Raw genomic sequence first — 22572 nt, 5'->3', positions numbered from 1 at the left:
GAATCGATTCGATTCTGAAGATTCAGAATCGATTATCAAGATTTGATTCGATCCGATTCGATTCCGATATTGATTTGGGTTAGAGTTATTAAAACTGTTTTTTTAACTGTTGCATGAATTATATGACTGTAGTTATTCAAAATATTACTACTAGTATTATTTTGAGATTAAACAGCAAGTATTGGCAGCTAATGATGCTGTAAGGATGAAATCGGTTTTATTTTTTCCCACATTCCGTTTTTATTTGTTCCATTTTCGGTCTATTTTGGTTTTTAATTTTTGAGCATTTGGTTTTTAGCATTTTTTGCAAATGTAACCCCAAGACAGTATATAAAGTAATGAAATATAGACAATTTATGCAATTACAACCTAACACTTTAATGTTTTCATACCTTTAAACATATTTAAAGGCAAAAACATGGCACCAGTTATTCTTGTGTCCAACAAAACTTTCTTTTTTTGGGGATAAACAAAAAAATAACCAAAAGTTGTAATGTAATGATGAAAAAAAAATACATAAATAAAAGAAGAAAAAAAATCGATCTTTAGACATATGAATCGATTTTTAGGAATTAATATGAGAATCGATTTAGAATTGGGAAATCGATCTTTTCAACACAGGCCTAATGACTCAGCAGCTGTGGGTCCATCAGTGGTGGACAGGAGACAGGAGCATCAGTGTTCACCTGGACAAAATATAAAGCAAGGCCAAACTAACTGTATCAAGAATACAGTTCACACCAAAGCACAAGCTTGATACAACAATGAGCTATAAGAGAATGAATCAGTGCAGCACCGAATCCTGTCAAACAATCTTCTACTCCTTTAAGAGTCTCTTCCTATGTGGATACAAGGTGTAGCTACAGTAGATGCGTTTAGTGCAAAACTAAAAAATAACAATGTGAGAGGCTTCTCCATTCCTCTTTTAATTGTGCCTTTGTAGAGAAATCCAGCGTGCTCTCACGTTGTCCTTGCCTTCTGAGAGCGTTACGTAACTCTCAGGGTGTGGAAGGAGGCCCACGGGTGCAGGCTGGGAGGAGATGCAGCCACGCTTCGCTAAAATGATGAGGCAGCAGCAAAATATGCCTTTTTAAACAGCTGAACACTCAGACCACACAAAGTCCTGAAGTGACAGCCCAGTCAGAGAGAGATGATGCTGCTTGTGTCAGAACTGCTGGGGGAAACCTGAGGGACCGATCGCTCGGGCTGAAGTCACAGGGTGTGCAAAGAACACAGGCTGCATGAAGAACTAGACAAACCCAAACCGTGTTACCACAAGTTAGACATTACAGCGTGGCTTAGCTAATATCACCCTATGATGGAAAAACTGTTACTACATTCCTTCTGATCAAATTTGTCAACCCATCCACATTTTTGATGTCACCACTGAAACAGAATCTGAAACAGCATCTTTAGATTTTTTTTTTTTTTAACAAAGGTGTTTTGATTTGAGATTTTCACAACATACAGAAGACAAAACAAACAAAAACTAATCCCTAGTCGCCACATTCCACCCACCATTCCTGTACCATGAAAACAAAGACTGTTATTTTTAGGCCTGTGTTGAAAAGATTGATTCTCCGATTTTAAATCAATTCTCATATTAATTCCTAAAAATCGATTCATATTTCTAAAGATCAATCATTTTTTTTTTTTTTTTTCATCATTACATTACAACTTTTGGTATTTTTTTGTTTATGCCCAAAAAAGAAATATTTTGTTGGGCACAAGAATAACTGGTGCCATGTTTTTGCCTTTAAATATGTTTAAAGGTATGAAAACATTAAAGTTTTCAGTTATAATTGCATAAATTGTCTATATTTATTTGCTTTATATACTGTCTTGGGGTTACATTTGCATAAATGTTAAAAACCAAATTTCTCATAAATAGGGAAAAAATAAAAGCGATTTCTTTCGTCCTCTGTTTGCTGCCCTGGATCTGTTTGGTAATTCTGCCACATGATGTTTCTGAAAGCAGTTCTATCAGCATTCTGGGAGCTGATTGGTCCTTACAGCATCATTAGCTGCAATACTTGCTGTTGAATCTCAATATAATACTAGTAGTAATATTTTGCATAACTAGACAGTCATATAATTCATGCAACAGCTGAAAAAACAGTTTTATCAACAGTAACCCAAATCAATATCGGATCGAATCAGATCGAATCAAATCTTGGTAATCGATTCTGAATCTTAAGAATCAGAATCGAATCGATTCTTGACATTTGAATCGATCCCCAGCCCTAGTTATTTTGCATATTTGTTGATAAGGCAAACCACGCAAATAGATGACAGGGACAAAAAGAACATGTGTACCAACTCAAATAATAGGGTTTGTATTATAGGTTAACATTTTCGACTTCCATTCGATCCACAAATGTCAGAAAAGGCTGCCAGGTTACTTACAATTTCAAAACAGACCCTTGTAGTGAGTATCTTATTGTTTCCAGCTTCAGATATTGCATAGTCTCTTTAATCCAGTGGGAGTACAAAAGAGGAAGAGGGTCTTTCCATCTGAACAGAATCAGTCGTCTAAAGGCCACCACATTAGATTTAAAATTACTTAAAATCGCATCCTTCGGAGTGACGCCCAATAGAGCAGTGAGAGGGGATGGATCTATTGGCTGCAATAATACAGTAGAGAGTGTTGAAAACGGACTGCCAGAAGAAGTGTAATGTTGGGGGGGTTTGCGTACACCGATCACAGGTCGGGTCAAACCCTGGTCCGATCTCAGACAGCCTGACCTTTGACCCGTGGAGTCGGTGTACCATCTTAAATTGTACAACTGTGTGTCGTTGACAAATAGATGATGTGTGGATCCTCCTGATAACTTTCTGCCACACTGCACCTGGAATCTGTTCATTTAAATCCTCTTCTCATTTGTGTTTGAGATAATCTAAAGAAGGCCATATAGCTTTAAGTGTTTCCCCAAAGATACTGAGGGGCAGAAGGGAAAGCAACTGGAATGTGAGGCTACAAAATTTCACAATTGTAGATATCTAAAGAAGTGGGATCTAGGAATATTAGATATATCTACTAGTTGTTCAAATGATGCAAAGTTATTATCTACATAAAGATCAAATTAATGTATCCCATTTCTGAGCCACACAGCAAAGGCTCCATCTGATACTGAAGGAGGAAACATGTTATTTTTTGTTATCGGAGCAAAAAAGGATCCTCAGGATCTTTAGTCACGCTCAGAAGTCAATACGTTGATAAGTGCTAAGTAGCTAAACTGATGCCTGAAGACTATGCCTCTTATTATGGATAAATGTGTTACTTTATATACTTTACCTGATGTGGCACAAAAACTTTCACCCACGTATAGTTGTCATGGGTGTCAAATCTAGTTTTTGAATCAGGCTGTAAATGTGTTTATATCTGCTGCAAAATTGGACATTGGGATCAATGGAGATGGACTTTTATTCAACTATTAAATCCAGCCGGTTACATCGTAGGTTCTCCTGCAAGACACGACCCTGAAGCCGCCGACAGAATCCATTACAACACTGCTTATACGTGTTATTCATCTCAATATACTGCCAGATATACTTATTGATCCCATTTTCAGCTAGAAGGCTTGTTTCGCCTCTCTGTCTCACCACAGAAGAGATGTGGGTCAGCTGCATAAACTCAGTGAACGTTTCCAGCCTTGGTATGAAGTGGATGAAGAAACAAAATCAAGTTTGAAGTACTGAGTGTGGGAAGTGCATTAGGAGCCGTTTTAGTGGACAGACAACGTGACGAAGAAGCCGTACGACTGGTCAAAACCACCCCATGCATGGAAAGCACTGACAATTGTCTACTGAAGGTACAAAACTGAAAGGAGATGTGTAACAGAACATTCTGTAGGTGAACGAGACACTAAAAAAGAAAGAAATGGAGGCTGTAAACCAGTTGAGTTATCAATGATTTTCAATAAACGTTGATTCATATTCTTATAAGTGTCCTAGGTTTATTTTTATTTTTAAAGAAATTAGGTTCTACAGGGGGGTTGCTTTGTTGATGAAGACACTGGTTGAGTTAAGGCGGCATTTTGTTGAGATGTGCCAATGTGTGAGGGATGAAAACGGGTGAAAAAAATGTGCAATAGTTTCTCTGCGATGTAAACAGTTGTCATTAATTTCCACAGAGGCAGCTTGTGCTTTCTATGAAGGAAAAACAAATGTCTAAACTTTACTTCGCTACACTTCGTTACCTGGTTCTTTATGGAGCCAAATCAAGGCCAAAAGTTTTGCTAATTTGAAAATAAAATTTGAACCTGAAAATTCTTTTTTACAGTTTCAATTTTTTTTTTTTCAGTATCAGATCTTTTTTCAGTTTCAGAACTTTTTATTTCAGTTTCAAATCTTTTTTTTTCAGTTTCAGATCGTTTTTTTTCAGTTTCACATCCTTTTTTTTCAGTTTCAGATCTTTTTTTTTCAGTTTCAGACTTTTGGCCCCGATGTGGCGTGGGGGGCGTGGCATCAACTGAGAGGGGCGTGGCATCATGAGTGACAGCAGAACAGAGAAGGCGGGGGACGTTCCTCAGTCATGTTGCCTTCAGGAAACGTAGGTTGCAGAAGTTATCAGTAGAAGTATGATTCAACACTGTATATACACCATATTCACGTGATTGGCAGTGGAAAAAATGGATACTAGTGACACATTTCTGTTTAAAAAGCTGTTTTAGACCGTACTTGGTAGTATGTGGAAGTGGGAAATGTCAAACTTTAAAGTGTGGCTGTTGAACTGCACAGTCTGGCATAGTTTATTGCTTTTATACTGCGATTGGTGCCAAGTACGGTCTAAAACAGCTAAAATTGAAACTGAAAAAAAAGAAGCGAAACTGAAAAAAAAGATGTGAAACTGAAAAAAAATGATCTGAAACTGAAAAAAAGATTTGAAACTGAAATAAAAAGTTCTGAAACTGAAAAAAAGATCCGATACTGAAAAAAAAATTTAAACTTTAAAAAAGAATTTTCAGGTTCAAATTTTGTTTTCAAATTAGCAAAACTTTTGGCCTTGATTTGGCTCCATAGTTCTTACCAGGTATAAAAAGTAGGTGAAAACCACTTCAAATGAGCCATTTCATGAACTCTCGTGACAGTTTTCTGTTAAATAAGTACAAAGCCAAAATGCACGTGCAGAGTCTGAAAGAACACCCAAGCACACCCTTAACAGCAACTAAAACAGTAAGAAACAGCCAGATGCTGCTTATTTAGTGCTTTTAATTAACTGACCATCAGCAGGTGTGACTGCTGAAGTGCCCTGGAGCAAGTACAAGAGTTAACACTGTGCCAAGAGGGAAAGACATCAGACATGACCTTCATCAATCTGGAAAAAGGTTTTTTCATCTTACAGAGAGAAAGATGATTCACAACACAAAACATTACACGCCAATGTTTCCAGGGGAGGACGTCCCACGAGGTTATTGCTTTTTTGGTCATTTCTGGGTGGAGGTTTGGGTAAATAAATGCCTCCAACTTCAGGCTGCGAGCCAGTCTCTGCCTCTTTTTCACAGCTCAGTATCTGCCAGAAAACCACTTCACACTTATTTCTCCTTTCATTCATTCCTCTTCTTGTACCTTGACAAGACTAAAATGCCACAGAGGTAGAACTACCCACATCAACAACTGCCCACCATGATCTGCTGGACGATTTCTACCTAATAACGGCGTAAGGCCGGCAGGCCTGCTGGGAAGTCCTGGAAAAACCTGCCTCGGTGCAGGAACACAGAGTTTGGGCAGGTAGGAGGAGGAATGAGAAAACGCTGATGAGCCCAGGGGATAATCCGACAATCGTCTGGGTTTTTAATTCAACCAAAACGCCCAGAGAGAGAATGAGATAAGCTGATTTTGCATTTGCTGGCAGAGGATCAATACTTCAGTTCTACAGGGATGCTAACTATGAGGAATTTGTCTCTGACTGGCCGACTAAGTGTTTGCTTAAACAACAATGTTGCAGATCAGGGTTAAAAATTAACACCCACCAACCTGCCAAAAGCAGGAACATTTTACCCCCGGCAGGTAGATCCTGGAAAGCTGCCCGCCACCCTGCCACGTAAATACTTTCACAGAAATATTCATCAACAGAGACGTACTAAGGGCCAAATCCACAAAAGGATTGCGCGGCTTTTGCGGCCGCTTTTGCGGCCGCTAAACCGTCACAAAGCACCCGCAAAAGGCGAATTGCACCACAAACTGCGCTGCCAAGCAAATAGCCTCATGGTGCGCCTGTGCCATTTGCATGCATGTAAATTAGGTAATATTCATACATTCGGCGCAAAATTGCCCCCTTTCTATACAAATAAGCCTCATTGCAAAAACCGTCTAATTCACAAAGGCCAGCGCTATTTGCCACACGCAAAAATAGTGGAGCAAATACCGTCTTTTCGAAGTGTGTATTAACTGCGCGCAAACTCACTCCTCACTCCCCCTGCGGCTCTGTTTCTCTCTCTCTTCAATCTCATTCAAGCCTGTGTGATACTGAATGATATTAAGGGTGAAATCTACAGTCAGACATGACTGTACACACTCAGATCAATTGGGGTTGTGGACTTCTCGGATTTAAAAATAAGAACAACAGGATGGAGCTCAGGATTCATCCATACAGTAAGGGGCTGCTTTATTACAAACAATTCCACCATATAAACATATAAATCTAGAATGTGTGTGTTTAACAGCTGACCTGTAGGTGTGTGTAGCAAAACACAGAACATGAATTACCGTCAGATCCTGATCTGATCCTGATCTGATCCCGATCCGGTGCTGCAAAACTTTATGGGCGTGTTTGCGCCGGCATATCATTAGAGCAAAATCTTTTGTGAATAGGACCTTAAAGCGGGGCAAATTGCGGGCGCAAATGCGGCACAATTCACAGCGCTATTTGCGGGCGCAAATCTATTCTTTGTGGATTTGGCCCTAAGTCTCTAATCTGTCTTTTCCTTCAACATTTCCTTATTTCAAGTTCAAATTGAAAAATACTTTATTTATCCTAGAAGGAAAGTTAGTAAAAATCTAATATTTGTCTAATATGAAATCTAGTTATTTTCAAAACAAAAACAAAATTTATACTGAAATTAATAAAAATAAATAATTCAATTATGTAGAAGTGGATCATAAAAAGTCAGGCTATATTTGTTTGATTTTATTTTATATAATTTCTCAATTAATTAAAATATGTTCCGTTTCTTGAACTGATTTTTCTGATGTACAAGCCAGAGAAGAACTTTATTTCAGACGTTGATGCGGTTGAAGCCAAATGTATTCATTTATCTATCTATCAGGAACCACGTACAGAAAACAGAGTCAGAGGAAAGATGCTCTGTTCCTGATTATAGCTTTCAAGCTCATTTTCCTCTCCAGTCGCTGTGGCAGGCAACTTAGAAAAGATTAAAGGAAACCATGAAAGCCAGAAAATAGATGTTTTCTTAAGTACAGCAAGCCAAGCGTTTTGAAAAGTATTTCTAAATAAGCACCAACCTTTCACAGTCAAATGGTTTTTGATTAAGGGAGAAATCTCTCAACTGAGCCCAGCTGGTTGACACTATTGACAATTACAGAGAGGAGAATTTATGTTATTGTTGTGGTCAACAATTAACCAATTTGTTGTTCCTACTATTTTTATTTCACAAGTGACTTTTATATCTTTTGACTGAATGGGGGCCGGCTCCTCTGCCCCAACCGCCCAGTCCTGCGCAAGAAACGACACTCCATGTCGCATGATTTGTATGCTTGAAATAATTTGGAAACTATTTTTATATTTACATTTCAGTTATTTTTATATTTTCCTTTAAAACATTTTTTTAAAAGCCCAGCTGCATGGTGCAGTTTGCCAAGTTGCAAAAAAGACTAAATTAGTTTTGAAACAACCTGGGGGAAAAACATCATGTGTTATTTTTTTACATAAATTGGTGGTGGAAAAAAATTTGTCTAGTTTAAACTGTGAGTTTTCGTTGTAAATCCAATATCCTGTATATCAGTGAGAAGACGGAGAACTTAAAGCTCATATGTACAGGACTGTCTCAGAAAATTAGAATATTGTGATAAAGTTCTTTATTTTCTGTAATGCAATTAAAAAAACAAAAATGTCATTCATTCTGGATTCATTACAAATCAACTGAAATATTGCAAGCCTTTTATTATTTTAATATTGCTGATTACTTACAGTTTAAGATTAAGATTCCCAAAATATTCAAATTTTTTGAGATAGGATATTTGAGTTTTCTTAAGCTGTAAGCCATGATCAGCAATATTAAAATAATAAAAGGCTTGCAATATTTCAGTTGATTTGTAATGAATCCAGAATGTATGACATTTTTGTTTTTGTAATTGCATTACAGAAAACACAATATTCTAATTTTCGGAGACAGTCCTGTATGATCTCATGAACCTCAACCCTCAGACGACAGGCTGGTCACACACACTTTTTATGGTGGTTTGTCTTAGATATGAACAAACCGCAAACATCAACTGTACCTTTGCTTTAAGCAAATTACATATCTGATATTAAGTGCGAAACCCATCCACAGCTCTTAAAAGCGTCCTCCCTTTACAAGGAATCCGTCACTCTCGTTCAGTTCGGCCTCGCAGACGTGCTTGTTAGTGATCTGAACAGTCACACTTGACGGAGGTCTGAAGAGGCTCGGTGTCATACAGGAGAACGAGATGTGATAATCATTTCATCACGGCGCAGCCCACTGCTGGACGGCTCTTTCTAGACAGCGTCCCCCAAAAGCATTCATCACGTATGAAGTCACAGAAATATTCGTACTAAACCTGGCCGATCATCAACTCAAGTAGGTTGTCTCCCTCTCTTGCAGAAATGCAATTAAAAAAAGGGCGGAAGCATAACAAATATTCCTTTCAAGACTTAAAATGATCCACGCAGCTATTTGAGCAGAGAAAATTATACATTTCCAGAGCAGGCGGATGTTTTGGATGATGGAACCAGGGACCACTTTGCAACCTGGGAAATTACCAGAACACTATGGATATCATAACATCATGTCCTTAACTGTACTCTCTGAGAGACTCTAGCTGTATTCTGATGGCACCAAGTACTTTCTGCAGCATCATAATTCACCTCAATGTTCAGGGGCTGCATACTTACTGTTATACATTTACACAAACACCTCACAACTTCACTTTCTAAGCCAGCTGGAGTCAACTGGATGTGATCAGGTGAAAGGCAGGTAAAAAGCATCACACAGAGACAAAATGATACAGCCATGCGTGTGAACCTTCAGCACTATGTTGATTAAATATTTAAGCCAAGTTAAAACGTATGTCATCTTATGGAACTAGAGAGTAACTCAATAATGCTCTTTATTTTTCCTTTAAACACCAAAACTGTAAATACCTTCCCTAATTGTTCTGCTTCTGCAAACATAAGGTGGTCGTCAGTACTCGAGTTGTAAAAAAAATCAGGGGGGATGGTGGATTTTATCATATGGGGACAGATAATTTGTGCTGATTACAAATAATATAATATATTACAAATAATAGCAGTGACCAAAACACCTGCAGAAATACTGCAGGAATGACATAGCAGCAGTTAAATGCAGCCTTCTGTAAGCTTTAAATATCCACTGGGCTTACATCAAATACATCAAAACACAACAATAAAAACGTTTTCTGAACTTATCAATATGACTCTGTCCTTCACAGGATAAGTAAAATGGATCACTGCAAAAACTCAAAATCTTAACAAGAATATTTGTCTTATAAAAAAAATAAAAAATCTCATTACACTTAAAACAAGACTCATCACTGGAAAAAACAACAATTTTCACCTGTTTCAAGTAGATTTTCACTTGAAATAAGTAGAAAAATCTGCCAGTGGAACAAGATTTTTTTGCTTGTAATAAGAAGATAAATCTTGTCCCACTGGCATATTTTTCTACTTATTTCAAGTGAAAATGTACTTGAAACAGGTGAAAATTGTCAAATAAGTTATTTTTCTGGTGATGACTTTAAATGTTGAAATAGCAATAAAACCACATTCATTGATGAAATGACATAAGGGATGGAAAGGGGGGATGGTTTGGACCGTTTTTATTTCAGGGGGGCATGCCATCCCCCCTCAACTCGAGTACTGGTGGTCGTAGAGAAATATGTAAAGTAATCATCTGACAAGCAGTGAGCATGCTCACTTTTTAGAACTAAAAGCGTAAAAACACACACCAGTGAAGAGTGAAGAGAAATGAATCCTGACCAAAGTCTTGGCAACTCCTGGATTGATTGATGATTGGTGCACAGACTCGTGACCCCTGTATAATGAAAGTTAATGAAGTGAAACCTTAATGAATTTAATGCTTTACACGAGACGCTGTACCAGCACACCTGTCAACTATCAGACCGCAGCCTGCAGCCCACAGTTCAGAGTCATGCAAGATGTATGAGAGCATGGGTGTGTGGGTGTACGAGTGTGTCCTCGTTATGCCATCAAAGGCTCTCGGTGGTTGCCGCGAGGCTCCACCATTAGCAGTCAGACCGGCTTCCTCTCCAATTATGACTTCCCCATCTCAAAAGGAGTCAGGTGGTCCTTTCTCTATCAGGACGGAAGGAGGAAAGTGGCAGGAAGGAAAAGTAAAGAGGAAGTCAGACGAATGCTGCCATTTGTGGAAATGAAAGGGAATTCCTGATATAGACTTGGCCGTGAATATAGAGCCGGCCTGGACTCGGAACTGCTCCTTTAACTGGTAAACGTGAGTGCAATACTTGATATAACTGGCACTGATAAATTTACAAACCGCTGTTTGTGCTGAAAACTACGGAAGAGTATTAGGGCCATGCAGTAGAAAAATAAAAATAATATTTTAGAGGAGGAAGATTTTTTTTTCATTATGCACTTCGAGAAAAAAGTCAAAATGTCGAGAAAAAAGTCGAAATGTCAAGATTAATGTTGAAATACAACTTCAAGAAAAAAGTCAAAATTTCGTGAATAAAGTTGAAATGTTGAGAAAAAAGGGGGAAATTTCGACTTTATTCACGAAATTTCGACTTTATTCACGAAATTTCAACATTATTCTCAACATTTCGACTTTTTTCTCGAAATTGTATTTCAACATTATTCTCGACATTTTCACTTTTTTCTCGAAATTGTATTTCAACATTAATCTCGACATTTCGACTTTTTTCTCAACATTCGACTTTTTTCTCGAGGTGAAAAAATCTTCCCCTCTCATATTTTTTCTCCTGCATGTCACTAATATTCGTCCGTAGAAAACTGTGTGGATTGATGAAAACGAAGAAAAAAAATGACGATAAAAGCATTTAATCTGTATTTTATGGAAATAAATCCAACCTGCAGATAACGTAGGATCATACAGTTGTGTGGAGGCAGCAAGAAGAGGTTTTTGAATGACGGCTGATGCTATGTCAGCCTTAAATATGGGGGGCGTCCCCCTGACATAGACTGGTGCCAGCCATTCTTGGCTGGTGTAATGGTATTTGAGCTTTTGATGAGGTCCAGCAGGAGGCGTTCCCCGTAGTGAGACACCAAACGAATCCTATGAAAGACAACTTAATCTCTGGTTATTCTAAATTGGATTAGTCGGCGTTTCTGTGTTAGATGGGATGCACTGGACTCCTGTCCAGGCTGTACTTCTCCAACAATTAGTCTCTGCAGGATCAAGTGAGCATAGCTAATGAGCATGAAACTGCTTATATCCTCCTAATGACTCTTCTTATCCTTATTCTTTATTCCTGCCGCCTTGCACCTTCCCACCTTTCCGTCCCAATTCCAGATTCTCACTTTCACTATAACCTTGATTTGAATGCTCTACTTAACCACATCACCTATTCTGTCATGGTGTCCAACCTCCGTCACTGCCTTCCCAGAGTTCTCTGTGCATGCTTTCAACCATCTCTTTCAAAACCTCTTTCCATCTCCTTTTGCACGTCTCTCCACGAAAAAAGGAAATAAAAATAGCAGGATTGTGGTGGGGTTTTTTTTTTTTTAACTCGTCTATAGTCCGAAAGGCTGAGAGTATGAATTTCAAAGGCCAAGCCGAGGCCAAGAATAAGGGATTCAGCTGCAGAAAGTGAAAATTGTTCGCACTCCAAGAGACGAGTGACGGTGTGCATCACGTCACATGTCTAGGAGAGAAAAGAGCAGACCTGCTTTGACACAGCAATGCTAACCTGAAATACTCACTGATCATCAATCTGTTGACTGAAAGAACAATGTTGAAAACTGTATTGTTTAATTTTCGAAAGTAAGGCATAATTGTTACATGTGCATTTTAATTAAGGGCATGTGTTTGGGATGGATATACGATATTTCCCCTTCTCAAGTGATCAATGCACATTAATCGCATTTCAAAAATGACCTGAATATTCAGAGGTGTCAAAAGTATTCAAATTCATTACTCAGGTAGAAGTATAGATACTAGAGTTTAAAAATACTCCTGTAGAAATTGAAGTATCAACTCAAGTTTTTTACTCAAGTAAAAGTATAAAAGTACTGGTTTCAAAACTACTTAAAGTATAAAAGTAAAAGTAATGTAAGGGGGAAAAAAGCCATTAAGGACAAAAGCCATTGAAAATGAATGCATCTTAGTATAATGCAAATATATTAAAGAACCATATATGTGTACTATTGAGCAAACTTCAGAGGCATGTTATCATTTATCCTAACCTTTATTGGAATGTACATCCAAGTTTAGTTGCAGGAATCTGAGGGCAACGGATGTAAGAACAAAACTGGACAAGAACATCTGAAACAACCACAACCAAATTCACTCTATCAGGATGGAGCAATTTAACTGGATAGTTTTTTTTAAAGGCCGAGATGAAATAGAGTAACGAGGCTGTTTTTAAAATGTAAGGAGTAAAAAGTACAGATAATTGCGTGAAAATGGAAGGAGTAAAAGTAAAAAGTCGTCTGAAAAATAATTACTCCAGTGAAGTATAGATAACCAAAATTTCTACTTAAGTAAGGTAACGAAGTATTTGTACTTCGTTACTTGACACCTCTGTGAATATTTAACAATCCCACTGAACATCCAACAACATTGTTTGAGGTCTGTTAAGGGACAATTTGGTTTCACACAAACCAAACTGAAAGCCACCAATTATCACAACCCACATGTTTATAATTTACTTAAATCTGTGCTACGTAGAAGAAACAACAAGCCCACGAGGATGAGATGAACTATTTAAGAATAAAAGCCGACTTGGTTTTACACAGAAAACACAGGATTCACAAAAAGCAAGTACACAGAAAGTGAACGTCTACTAGTTTTACCTTTATTAGCTAGGCAGCAACAGCAAAACCATAGTCTTTGACAAAATTTAAAACAAAATAGATAGTGTACTTGATACACCCACGTTCTACTAGGAACATCAGCAGCCTACAGTGGCTGATTTAACAGAAATGGGTGAACAACATGTGAAATTTGTGTTTTTTTGTCCTTTTTATTTTTAAGGGGTGTTTACAGTAGATTAAGAACAGTTACACATTGGCTACATTTTTTTCTCATATATAGTATATTGTGTAATGGTTCATACACAACATAATAAATAAAAATCCAATATGTACTAATTATACTCTCAAGTGAAAGGTTTTATTAATTCACTCAAAAGTAAAAATGAAACCAGTTGTAGTTTGATTTTTTTTTTTTTTAACCACGTCAGCTTGGCCAGTGCAATACAGACAATAACAATTCATTATTGAAACGTATTAATTAGTAACTGGGTATTTGAAACCGATGCCAAGACATGCACTTTAGATAACCTGCAACAAAAAAGTAAAATATAAAAACGCTACCAAAATAATTGTTCAATAACCATAGACAGATAGCTGTAATCTGCAGGCTTATAACAAAAAATAGTAAATTTTGAACATTTACATTATAACAAATAAGCTATCTTAGATTAAGTTATTACTAAGTTACTCCTTCTGTGTTATACTGTATGTTGTTACCACACTGTGAAGATTATACAAGACAGATCAGCACAGATCCTAGAAAGTTCTCCTACAAACCCACTTCACTATGATCCAGAGGAGCTCCAAACACATAAACCTTTAATATAAAAAAATAAAAGACCCTTATAAGTCTATGACACGTGTTGCAGCACTTCTCCTTTGCTATTACTCATATAGGTCAGGTAATTCAGCAGAAGCGACTTTGCAAGGCTTGGTCAAATCCGCCTCGGCCTGTCATCACAAAGATGCAGACGTGAGACGACGTGCGCCACCACGACGGCAGCAGTCAGACCGATCGCCGAATGTTTTTACTCTCTGTTCTAGTGGAGATGGCTGAATGTGTCACGAAGCCTCAGAAAACAGAATCCAGTTATCCTTAAATCTGTATCAAATCACAAGGCATGTTTATCAAGATGGAAAATGTCATTAAAAGCAAAGCCTTCTCATATCTTCCAGTACTACAAAAACACATCTTTAGGCACAAATACAGAGCAAATTGCAATGCAAAAAAAGCTGCATAAAGAAACTTTATTTATACAGCCCCCAAAAAATAAATAATCAACTTTTGATTAAATGTAATAATTATGAAAGCTGATGACAACATCCACCGGTGGAGCTTTCAGAACTGCAGATTTCACTGATCTCATTCATTTTGTTATGAAACCTGTGAGAACCATTCAAAGACTTGTAAAGAATTGACTTTACTTATTAAATAAATTAAGTGCATTAGTTTTCAATTTAGGTACTTTTCACTTAATTAAGTAAATAAAAATTCAAAAGCCAGCAATACAAACTATGAGCCCTCCCAGGACCAGACGTGCTCATCCCAAACTGCTGCGGTAACAGCTGGCTGATGAAGGAAATGTGTTGATGAGTCGAAAAGACAAAAATGTTTTTCTGTGAGAGATGCTTGTTTAACAAATCATAGCTTAAAACAAATAACAGCCCGAAAAACCAACATATATCACACATACATTCCCCCGGTGGCAAAAACTTGATTGAATGTTCACATTGTTCTGTTTTAACTGGATATGCACATGTGAGAAACTGAAGGTCAGAAAATAAAAGCAAAGACAAAGTTCTTGTCCAGAGCTTTATAAAAAAAAACAACCAAAAAAATACCCAAACCAAAAGAAAAAATATGCAGCTTTAAAACAAAGAATAAAGACACAGTCAAGCAGCATAGAATAAGGAATGAACGTTTAACGATATCAGTGGACAAGGTTTGCTTTCCCACTTTGTTTCTTGAACAGAAAAAGATACATTGGATTTAAAACATGAACCATAAATGACCAAAGATACACCAGAGTGTCAGGACAGAAAAGGGGAAAAATCCTTACATTACAGCTGTTTTAATACAGAAACCAATTAACCTTCAACCAATGCCAACTGGGAGACGTGTATCATTCAAACTAAACCGACCAGAATGAATATACCACCGTGACAATCCCAACCAGCCTTTAGCTTGCTTTAACAACATTTATCATCATCTGCGCTTACGTGACAAAAGCCTATAATTGTCCATAGACAGTCTCCGAGCTGAGAGGCTATAGTAAAAGAAAACAACTGCAATCCGCTCGCAGAGTAAAGGTAATGACCCACTTCGAAGAAAATCTCCACAAACAATCCATTAAGGGCTCTAATTTTAACACAAACTTTGCCCGAGACGCCACTATTAGCTGCTGCTTGGCACAAATGACGAATTGAGCCGATGAGAAATAGAGCAAACATCCACTATTAATTTTACCTGATTTTCTCTCACAAAATTTAACAAGTATTTTTTCCTTATGTACTAGTAGTTTGAGAGCAGTAATCTGACATATTTATCATCAAAAGAACTTGTAGACCTAAAGAACAAAGGAAAGGGTATAAAAGCTTTGTTACAACCAATTCTTCGACAAACCAAGACAAGATGAGGTCTGATAAGCTTTAATATTTACACATCTGTTGAGATTTGACCAATTCATAATTAGAAATTAGGTATTTATTTAGCTGGTTATATGCTCAGACTAGTAATCGTGGCCCTGCATATAAAAAGGAAAGTTAAAATGGGCTATTTTATATGTTTAAAGGTGGAGATTGGGGAGAGAAATAAGAGGAAGAAACCCGACTGCCTTTAACAGAGAGGCCTCGGTGTCAAACCCACTCAACTCTTGGTCTGGAGTTTAGAAATAAGGTGCTTTTCAGATGGAGTGAATCAGTTAGCTGTTAAAAAAAAACATATTCAGCTGATATGTAAACTAGTAATAACTGAAAATAAATATAAAAATGGAGCTTTTGTGCAATATGGAATAATAACCATGTTACTCCTAATTAATTATCATTTAGTGGCTATTTTGGCAATTTTCATCTAAAAATGTATTCAAAGTACCAAGATATTTAGATTGTGAAACAGTCCTTGGTCAAATGTCGCAATGTACTGCCTTTTTTTTCCTCTTTTTTTTTTTTTTTTTTTAGTGCAACTGTCTACACAGAATTACATTAACATTGAGTGTAGTTTTTTTTTACAGATGCTGCACGCTTCGTTCAAACTTCAAGAAGCACTGAAGTCTGTGCTCGGCAACCTCATCAAATTCCCCCCCAAAAATGAATAAATTAAATTAATGTAGAAAAACCGCTCCCTTTCCTCAAGAAAACAGTCGTAGCCATATACTGCACACTGCATTTATCAGTGGTTGTTGGCCTGGTCACTGTGTGCACGTGCACGTAGTACACACTCACACAACAGGTTTGTGAGCACAATTAATGCACATTACATTGTAGCTTAAAGGACAGAAAGCATGAAGACATCCAGCGACAGGCTAATTAAATTCAAAACAAAAAAATTAAAATGTAACAAGCATGAAAAAGTATAGTCACATTTGACATCCAAATAAATGTTTTGTCAATCTTTTATAATGTTTTGTCTTCCCTGCTAGGCCCGATTTTGGCGTATCCTGGAATGTAAAGGTCATGAAAACCTTTGTGCTCCTGCAGAACACCGTCACAATGTCCTCATTTCAGCCCCGACAACGTTTCCCCTTGAAAACCTGCAGATTAATAAACCGTTTTCTGTTTGTTTGTCAAGGAAACGTTACACAAGTGTCACCAGAAGGTTGACACATCAGAAGATATTTTCAGCACGGCCTGATAAGCTGCAAATTAACAAGCCGGTAAGCTTTTTTTTTTTTTTCCATTTTCAGAAATCCAGCAGTGTCCTCATTCTGCACAGGTAATTCCTTCAAATGGAGCACGAGTTCGCCCTCTTTCTTGGTTTAGGCTCTCCGAAGTCCCCGTCATTGGCAGCGCAGTGGCTGAAGGAGCACATAGTTTGCGACAGCCTGCGCATGCCGAGGCGAAACACGCTATTGGACAGGCTGTAGATGACACAGTTACAGAAGCTGTTGCTGATGGCTAGCCAGGTGGTGATGAAGGACAGGGCCGGACTCGTCAGCACGTTGGAGCTTTCTAGGAGAAAGTAGATGATGTAGGGCAGCCAGAGCATGTAGAATACGCTGGTGATGCGAAACAGCACCATTGCGTAACGCCGGTCTGGTCCGTGCCCTCCCTGGTTCCCGGCGCCGTTGCCCTCGCCGCCCTCCACCTCCTGGCTGGGGAAGCGAGCCCGCCGCTCGCTGATCTCCCTGTTGTGCTGCTGGCAAATGCGAAAGATGTGATAATACGTGTAGCAGACCACGAGGGCGGCAGGTGCGTACAGCAAACACACCACGAAGCCTGTGAAGAGGGCAGAGGTGGGCCAGGACTGGGCGCACCACTCAAATATATCCCCGTGGTAGCCTGGCTTTCCCCAACCGAAGAAGGAGGGCAAAAAAACCATGCTGGAGTAGAGCCAGATGAGGGTGATGCAGCCTCTCAGGCGGCACGGCGTCACCAGCTGGTTGTACGACAGCGGCTTGGTGATTGCCAGGTAGCGATCCACGCTGATGCAGGCTAAGCAAGTCATTGAAACGCTCTTCAGGACAGAGATGACGTAGCTGAAAACCTGGCACGTGATGGGCTCCTGAACGCGGGCCGGGTAGTGGAGCAGAGACAAGGTGGGGACCAGGCAGCTGAGACCCACCAGTAGGTCGGCGTAGGCCATGGTCTGGATGAAGTAGCTGGTGGTGTAGTGGTGCAGCAGGGGGGCGCAGTGGAAAACAAAGATCACTGTCAGGTTTCCCGCGATAATCAACACGGTCAGAAGCACGATGACGGCCGTCTCCAGGACGCACGCTTCCAGGCCCTCCTTCAGCCCCCAGCCCAGGGGGCACGAGTGGTTGGAGGCCCTGCCGGCCAGGAAGTCCTCGTGGCTGCCGTTGGCGGCGATCATCAGGTCCGTCGTCACTTCGGACTGGTTCATTGTTGTCGGCGCTGACCAGGTGAGCCAGTTCTGGGGTGTCCCGCCCATTGGGAAGCCGGTCTAAAACGAAGAACCTCCGTCCGGTTCTCCAGTAGGCATCGGCAGCCTCTCTCAGTTCCCGAGGCTCGTGCCTTCACTCACCTTACTCTCACATAGCTGAGTCAAATCAACACTGACTGCAGGGAAATCGATACCGCCTCCGGGAGGGCAGGACAACCTGTTTAGCCCACCTTTCCAACCGCACATGGTTAGTGAAAATAGAGGGAGAATAATTCAGGAGCGGATGAATAAATAAATGATTTATTTATTTATTTAAGTGTTACTCCTTCAGTCAAACTATAGGGGTGTAACATCAGGGTTTACTCCAAAGAAGAGGTTCCCTGTTGCTCTGCCTCATCGCGTGGTTTTAAGGGAGGGGGGAGATGTAAGACGTCCTCACAAGGGCAGAGAGCAAAGATGACGTGAAGAAGAAAACCAAACAATGCATTAATAGTATATGGTTCCGAGTCCAACCACACAGAAAAGATGATTTTTCCAGCCTCCAAAGCAGACTTTAGCCAAACGATGAGCAGTCTCTCTAGGTCTGTAATAACATGCAGTTTTTAAGAATCGTCCTTTTAGCACAATTCAAAGTTTCACTTTGCCATGTGTTTACTGCGGAGCGGGCTTCCATTATTTTGGTGGTCCTCTGGTCGGTGTCTGGAACCCGTGTATGCTCAGCTATTGTCTGAATCAAAACACAGACACGGGCTAGAACAACATGGGGATCTCCGCAGGAGATAATGTCACATCTCTCTCAGCACACATGGCGGTGGGGGTAAAATGTGTTTACGACGCTTTCCTGGGAAAAATTTGGTTAAAAAAAAAAAGAAAGAAGGCGTAAAATGTCCGAGCAAGTTGTCCTGATACGGGGATTTGAAGATTAAACTCAAAAGTGTTCCCTCGTCCAGTTTCCGTAGAGGTAGACAAAAGGGAATAGGCGGCAGACGATGGAAGTGATGATCCCACTGAGATGCGGGGAGGTGAAAGGACTCTCCAGGAGCAACGTGAGGCCAGCTGATTAACTCAGTGCTCCACTCACTTCGACTCCTCGGCAGTCCTGTGGCAAACGCGTTCAGACAGGGGTCTGTGAATAAAATAGCCGTTCACTCGTTGTGACATTCCAGAGCAGTCGTCGGCATGGCTTCATACCTCACCTCACATCATCAATCGGGTCCTTTCAATAGTGCATTCAAGTTGTCAGTGTACGAGATCCCATAGCCATGCCGTCAAGTCTTCTCTCAGCATATCTGTCGCTTTGAACAAAGACTAAAAGTGCAAACAAAAGGAGAATCCACTCAAGCGGCGCGAATAAAAAGACCAAGTCCCGGTCGGAGTCCCAGTTTTTAAGCACTGTCCTCTGCAAAAAGCCATGTTTTACCTCAGATGAAAAGGACAATCCATGTCTTCAATGCATTAATCCTCGTATCTTGGCACACAGCAAGCAGTGAATGCAACGTATCAGTCCAAAGCAGCATGTGCAATAAAAATAAAGCAAAGAAAAATGACGCTGATGGAAATGAGTTAAATCTGCAGCGAGGGGACGAGGAGTCCCTTAGCCCTGGTGCAGTGAGGAGAGATGCTCTGACTGGCTTACACTTGCCTCTCCCTCCCTCCTCGCCACACAATCTCTCTCGCTAGCACGCTCAAGTCTCTCTCTCGCTCCACACACACACACACACACACACACACACACACACACACACACACACACACACACACACACACACACACACACACACACACACACACACACACACACACACACACACACACACACACACACACACACACACACACACACACACACACACACACACACACACACCTCCTTTTCTCTCATTGATTGCCCTGCCTCTTCCCCCCCCGGCTGCACCTGAGGCTCTCTGCCACATTATCCTCTCTCTGACGGTTTTTTCCCCCCAGAGGTAAATCTGGATACGTTTCCTATGTACATATCACTGATCTCACAAAGTCCATTTTATATTATAGAGCCCCCCCCCTCCCATTTCTTTCTATACCATTACCATGTACATGACTAAAACTATTTAAGGAAAAGCAAAATAAAACCAAAAATAGGTCAATAAATTGATCTTCATTTCATGAGAAGGAGTACATAACTGGTTTAAGGAAAGAAGGAAATCATTACTATTAAAATCAGCACTGATTTACCTCAACTTCATATGCTAAAATAATGGATTGACGAATAATGTTCATCATTTGGGAAAATAAAACACTTTACTTTACCTATTAATTAGTGAACCAAGGCCTTTGTACAGTTTTGTCTCCTCTTTACATACAGTTGCCGGACATCCCAGACATTTACAGTACTTTTCCACTAGTACCTACTCAGCCCGGCTCGATCGTCTCCACTCAGTTTGGTTCTTTTCCACTAGGGGTCTAACTGTGCCGAGTAGATACTTTTCTGTATCTATTCAATCAATCAATCAATCAATCAATCAATCAATTACTTTATTTGTCCCCCAAGGGGGCGATTAGTTTCGCAACAAGAGAAGCACACAATGGGTAAATATACATAAAATATACATACTAAATATACATACTAAATTATAAAATATACAAAATATACATACTAAATTACAATAATAGTATAGACTTAAGCTTCCCCCACTACCTTTTCCATCCCACTACCTTTTCACCCACTACCTTTTCCTTCCTGCATTTAAAAGAACAATAGCGGAGGGAACAAAGGAGTGTTTGTATCTGTTAGTCTTTGCAAAAGGGAGTCTAAGCAGTGTACCTGATGGTAGAAACTGAAACTGTTGATGTAAGGGATGTGAGCAATCAGACAATACGGAGTTTGCCTTCTTGATCAGCTGTTTGTTATAAAGTTCTTGTAATTTTTGTTGAGCCGACCCGATTATTTTGCTGCTTAGACTGACAACCTTATTGAGCAAGTTTCTGTCTTTGACTTTTAAGGATTGAAACCAACAAATGAAAGAAAAAGTGATGACAGATTCGATAAAAGAGCGATAAAACATAGACATCAGGGAAGAATCGACCTGGTATTTAGAAAGTTTTCGGAGACAGAAAAGGCGCTGCTGGCTTTTCTTATATAGCGAGTCTGAATTTTTCCCAAATGACAGTTTGTTGTCAATAATAGTGCCTAAATATTTGTAAGACTCAACTATTTCGACTTCTTCACCCTCAATCACTTTTCTTACAGGAGAGGGCTGCATGCGTCTGAAATCAATACACATATCCTTCGTCTTAAAAATATTCAAAGATAGAAAAGATTCCTCGCACCATTTTAAAAAGTATTCAAACACAGGACCATGTGAAGTCTCAGTACTTTTCAGCAGGCTTACTATAACAGTGTCATCTGCGAACTTGAGTATGTGACAGTTTTCAAAAGTGCTACAGCAGTCATTTGTATACAGTATGTACAACAGCGGAGAAAGGACGCATCCTTGAGGTGAGCCAGTAGATGTTACGGATAGGTCAGAGAGCTGCCCGTTTACTCTGACTCTTTGCGTTCTACAAGTCAGAAAGTCTAAGATCCAGCCAACAATACTGTCTTTCAGATCTGCCGAGGTTCTAAGCGGCTGAGTCGGCTGTATCTGACATCATCACACTACAGACCACCGATTGGTCGGGGGGTTGGAGTCAGACATCTGAGTCAGGATGTGGACATTAGTGAAAGAGCGACTCGCGGCTTCTTGTTCATTTTATTCGACAGGCAATGGCAGCAAAAGTCTGTTTCATGATCCAACTCTGAGGTGCAGATGTTCATAAACCTGGTGGCTGAGGAGAGAATTAAAAAGTGATCTAGACGGGCGATAAGGAACGACCAGATCTACCAGGAGCTCTGTGCTCTAGCTGCTCGCGGTTCCAACGGACTTTTCAGCAGCACCAAGTCAAACTAAAAAAATTAAAAAGCGTCGCTACTTGAAGCTTCTCTCATTTTTTAACTTGCTATCGAACACAAGCCACAGACCCAGCAGCACATCTATCATCTCCTCCAGGTTCTACATCTTTAGTGTTGTTGTCTTCTTCGTTTAAATCACACAATCAAATACGTAACAGCAGCTTCGCTCCAACCTCCTACTTCTGCTCCAGGTGCTGGATTGTTATGGAAAAGAAACTAGACCAAGTTGAGTTGAGCCGAGTAGGTTCTAGTGGAAAAGTGCCATTAGGAGCTTTGATTGACCAGCAGATGATAAAAACATCAAGTGACACAAAACAGGCTGAACATAAGAACGAACCGCCAGGAAGTGTTACACATTCAGGACTGGACAGCGATCGTCAGAATTAGGAA

General features: G+C 39.7%; 2 protein-coding genes across 2 annotated transcripts in view; both read right to left on the bottom strand.

Annotated features, from left to right (window-relative positions):
* The window catches only part of rabgap1l (RAB GTPase activating protein 1-like), a 166429-nt gene that overhangs the window by 70017 nt on the left and 73840 nt on the right, over window positions 1-22572 (bottom strand). The window lies entirely within an intron of this gene.
* On the bottom strand, window positions 13248-19867 carry gpr52 (G protein-coupled receptor 52). Its single transcript, XM_061738820.1, has one exon. The coding sequence runs from the start codon at window positions 18300-18302 to the stop codon at window positions 17136-17138; it is 1167 nt and encodes a 388-aa protein (XP_061594804.1). The 5' UTR covers window positions 18303-19867; the 3' UTR covers window positions 13248-17135.

Source organism: Cololabis saira, chromosome 13, assembly GCF_033807715.1.
Source record: "Cololabis saira isolate AMF1-May2022 chromosome 13, fColSai1.1, whole genome shotgun sequence".
Taxonomy (NCBI): Eukaryota; Metazoa; Chordata; class Actinopteri; order Beloniformes; family Belonidae; genus Cololabis; species Cololabis saira.
Note: the sequence above shows the minus strand (reverse complement) of the source record. Positions and strands in the feature narration are given on the sequence as shown.